The following is a 4,392-nucleotide window of genomic DNA, read 5'->3' as shown; positions in this document are numbered from 1 at the left end:
ACCATTTACATTGGTTTATTAAAATCCCTTCAGTGGCTCCCCATTCTTACAGCAGACCATTCTTAACTGACTTCAGAGGGTCCAGGAATACCCTGAAATTATGTGGAGAGCACTGTGAGTATATAGATTTTCCTGCGGAGGGGCCCTGAGCTTTCATCAGGCCCACCAGGGAGCCTGAGAGCCTGGGAATATGGTTACTAAGCCCTGGCCTCCCAAGTGTGGCTTGGGCTCATTAGCAGAGGACTCCGCACTGACTGTCCAGACCTCCACCATCCCCCTCTCCCCTGCTGCCTCCTGCTTTAAACTCTGGCAAAATGTATACACAGCATGTCCCACACCACTGTCCCTGACTCAGCCTGCTTTCTTGGGAGCCATCCTTCCTTGCCTTCAAGGTTTATAGCTCATGTTGCTTGGTTGATCCTTTTTTTTTTTTTTTTTAAGTTTATTTATTTTGAGAGAGAGAATGAGTGCAAGGAGGGAAGGGGCAGAGAGAGAGGGAGAGAGAGAATCCCAAGCAGGCTGTCCCCGTAGAGCCTGATGCAAGGACTCAATCTCACAAACCATGAGATCATGACCTGAGCCAAAATCAAGAGTTGGATGCTTAACCGACTGAGCCACCCAGGCGCCCCTGCCTGGTTGATCTTGGACCCTCTTAGCTCAGGCCTGTTCTCCTCAGGAACGTTTTGCCTGAGCTCACTCTGGGCTCCTGACTTTCTAAGCTCTTGCCAGACTATACTGAAATGACCCATCTGCAGTTCTGTCTCTCTCACTCAACTTTGCTCACTGCTTCACAGCAGTGACCATTACTAAGGAATGACTGTACTCACAGTGCCTAGGTCAGCACTCAGCACATGGCACTTGACAGCAGGTGCAAAACACCCTTGTTGGATTACAAATGTCTTATGCCCTGAGCCAGGCTTCAAGGAGCTGTAATTAATGCTAAAAAATAAATAATAATGTACCTGTCACGTTTTACTTTTTCTAAGAGTATAAATTCATGTCACTTTGTTTTTATAAAATGTTTATTTTTGAGAGAGAGAGAAACAGAGTTCGAGCAGGGGAGGGGCAGAAAGAGGGAGACACAGAATCTGAAGCAGGCTCCAGACTCTGAGCTGTCAGCACAGAGCCCATTGTGGGGCTTGAACTAGTGAATGGTGAGATCACGACCTGAGCCAAAGTGAGATGCTTAACCGACTGAGCCGGTTTCCCTTATGTCATGATTTTTAAAAAGTCTATTTATTTATTTTTGAGAGGAACAGAGAGATGTGTTGGAAAGGGGGAGGGGCAGAGAGCAAGAGAGAATCCCAAGCAGGCTCCGCACTGCCTGTGAAGAGCCCAGTGTGGTCCTTGAACCCACAAACTGTGAGATCATGATCTGAGCCCTTAACCAAAATTCAGACACTCAACTGACTGAGCCATCCAGGTGCCCCTAAATTCATGTTACTTCTATAATTTAAAATTAGTTTTAAATAAATTTAAAAATTTTTAAATGTATTTTCGAGAGAGAGATAGAGAGAGACAGCATGAGTAGGGGAGGGTCAAAAAGAGAGGGAGACACAGAATCCGAAGACAGGCTCCAGGCTCTGAGCTAGCTGTCAGCACAGACCCCAACGTGGGGCTCAAACCCACAAACTGTGAGATCATGACCTGAGCCGAAGTTGGACATTCAACCGACTAAGCCACCCAGGCACCCCAGTTTTAAATAAATTTAAAGTAACTATGCACAATAGTCTGCATGTAAGATGTTCCTAAGTAAATGATACAGCTTATCTCTCTGGCTAAAAATCAGTCTTGCATTCTCTCTCTTTTTAAATTTTTTTTTAAAGTTTATTTATTTATTTTGGGAGCAAGAGGGAGAGAGAGCAAGGCAGGGCCAGAGAGAAAGAATACCAAACAGGGTCTGTGCTGCCAGCACAGAGCTCAACGCCAGGCTCAGTTCTGTGAACCGTGAGATCATGACCTAAGCCGAAACAGAAAACTGGTTGCTTAACCAACTGAGCCACCCCGGCACCCCTCGCAGTCTCTTTTTTTAATTCATCCTAGGATTTACCAGAAAGTTTACCAGGGCCTTCTAAGTTATGTTACTTCTTTAGGGCAGTGTACGTAAACACAGGTTTCACTCATTAATGATGCCCTTTGCCTGCTGTTTGTCAAGCCGAGGGTCCTGTGGTGACAAACCAGTATGACTGCCTTGGCTGTGTGCACCCCATATCAACCGCAAGCCCTGACCTGGAGCCCGTTCTCAGACACGCCATTCAACATTTTAACAACCACACCCATCATTCCCACCTCTTTGCTCTTAGAGAAGTCAAAAGGGCCCAAAGACAGGTTTGTTCTTAATTTTTCATTTCGCGTGACAATCAGTATTACGTGTTCTTTGTAGAGACAGTGAAATGGGAGAACCATCTGTTCTTCGGGTTATAAGAAAATTTTATTATTACCTCACTATCATGAGTCAGACTTGGCTCCAAAAATTAAATGGTACCTAAAAAGTCAGCACAGGTTTCTTGGTACCCTCTAAATCATAGGTTCCATACCATCAGGCAAAAAAGTAAATATTTGCAAATCTGGTCTTTTCATTGCCTCAGTTTGCTAAGCAGTTAGTGACAGCTGCCCGGGTCCCTTGTATTTCAGCCTCTAATTATGAAGGATTCACTTTGGTCAGTAACATGCCCTGCTTTTAATCAACCTTCCAATTTGCTGTGACATGCGTTCTGCACAGTTATGTCCATATCCAGCTATCAGGTGCAACTGGCCCCAGATAAAGCAGGAGAAATCTCATTGCCTGGCAGTCTGGGTAGCTGAGGACCTACCCAGAGCTCCAGAGTTTTCTTTATCTATCTAGAACAGCACTATTAATGTGTCACAAATCCAGTGGAAGACTTTCTTCCTGCTGCCTAGCTGAGGAAATACTGCTAGGTCTTACTTAAGGAAATACAGTAACTCCACGCATATATTGCATTTGGTAAGATGTGTAGGAGTGTGGTGTGTGTGTGTCTGTGTGTGTGTGTGTGCGCGCGCGCGTGCATGTGCCTGTGGGGAGAGAGTGAGAGTCATAAGTGCTCGATATTTATTTAGAAATGCTTTCTGCCTCGTAATAATCATCATTCATACTTTTGAGCACTTAGAATACACCAGGCGGCATCCTACGCTCATCATAACCCTGTGAGTGAGTGATGTTTGAAGTGCCTTTTAAATATTCAATCCAAAACTGTTTCAGGTGGTGGCTGGATGGAATTATGAAATTACTTACTCAATTGTGCAGACGAATTGCTCCAAGGAACATTTTCTGGAGTTAACTCCAGACTGCACGTCCCTTTTGAGTGGTGTAAGTAAGGCAAAAATCTAATTATAAAGTTCTTAGCATTTTATGTCCAGTGTTTCCAAGTATGGGAAGTCTCAGCTATGTGGGAAGACTCAGTCACTAAAATGTGAGATGACATTTGCTGATTCACATTCCCTTGGGGATTCTGAAGCACACAGCTCTGGTCAAGCTGCCTTACCTGCCCGGTCAGAGAAGCTGCACATCTAGCAAAAGCACTTACAGATATAAGATTGCTTAAATTCAGTAATTTGACTTTTAGAATTCTATTCTATGGGAACAAAATGAGAAATTCAGACAGCAAGGGTTAATTTCAGTGTTATTATTAATAGAAAAACATTGAAAGTAACATATCTTCAGCAGTAGGGAATGGTTAAGTAAATTACAGTATATCCATGTAGTAGAACATGTGTGGCCATTAAAATTATGTTTCGAGTTTTGGTGACCTAGTAAAATGGCTATAATATGTTAAGTAAAATAAAAAAAAGTAGGGTACAAAACTTTACTATACATATACATTCACTGAAATATATAAAGTAAACCTAAGTATGAAAAGTGATGAAAAGCAAATATGCCAAAATATAAAATATTGTTAACTTTCAGATGGAAATACAGGTGCTTTTTCTGATTCTTCATACTTTTTGGAACCCTTCAGTCCTTCTCAATGTTTCTGATGAAGCATATACTTATCTCATAATTGGGGGAGAATTCACAGAGTAGGAGAAAATATTTGCAAATCACTTAATCTGATAAAGGGTTAGGATGAAGAATATATTAAGACCCCCCTACAATGCAACAACAAAAAGACAACCCAATTTAAAAATAGGCAAAGGGATTAAAAAGATATTTCTCTAAAGAAGAACTATAAATGGCCAATAAGCACACGAAAAGATACTCAACATTATTAGCCATCGGAAGACTGTCACTGCAAGCCACAGTGAGATGCCACCTCACACCCAGAGGATGGTTATAATTTTTAATAATTGGAAAGTAGCAAGTATTGGGACAGATGTGGAGAAATTAGAACTTTCTTTTTTTTTTTTTTTTTTTTTTTTTTTTTTTTTTTTTTT

The 4,392-nt window shown here is 41.9% G+C and overlaps 1 protein-coding gene across 1 annotated transcript in view; it reads left to right on the top strand.

Moving 5' to 3' along the window:
• The window catches only part of KNG1 (kininogen 1), a 26,447-nt gene that overhangs the window by 7,948 nt on the left and 14,107 nt on the right, over positions 1-4,392 (top strand). The window contains exons 4-5 of the mRNA XM_039241709.1: positions 2,156-2,328; positions 3,221-3,328. Coding sequence (XP_039097640.1) covers positions 2,156-2,328; positions 3,221-3,328 — 281 coding nt within the window. The remainder of the gene's footprint in view (positions 1-2,155; positions 2,329-3,220; positions 3,329-4,392) is intronic.

The sequence above is a fragment of the Hyaena hyaena genome, unplaced genomic scaffold, assembly GCF_003009895.1.
Source record: "Hyaena hyaena isolate Hyena2069 unplaced genomic scaffold, ASM300989v1 scaffold_199, whole genome shotgun sequence".
In the NCBI taxonomy this organism is placed as follows: Eukaryota; Metazoa; Chordata; class Mammalia; order Carnivora; family Hyaenidae; genus Hyaena; species Hyaena hyaena.
This window is presented reverse-complemented; position numbering and strand designations above follow the sequence as displayed.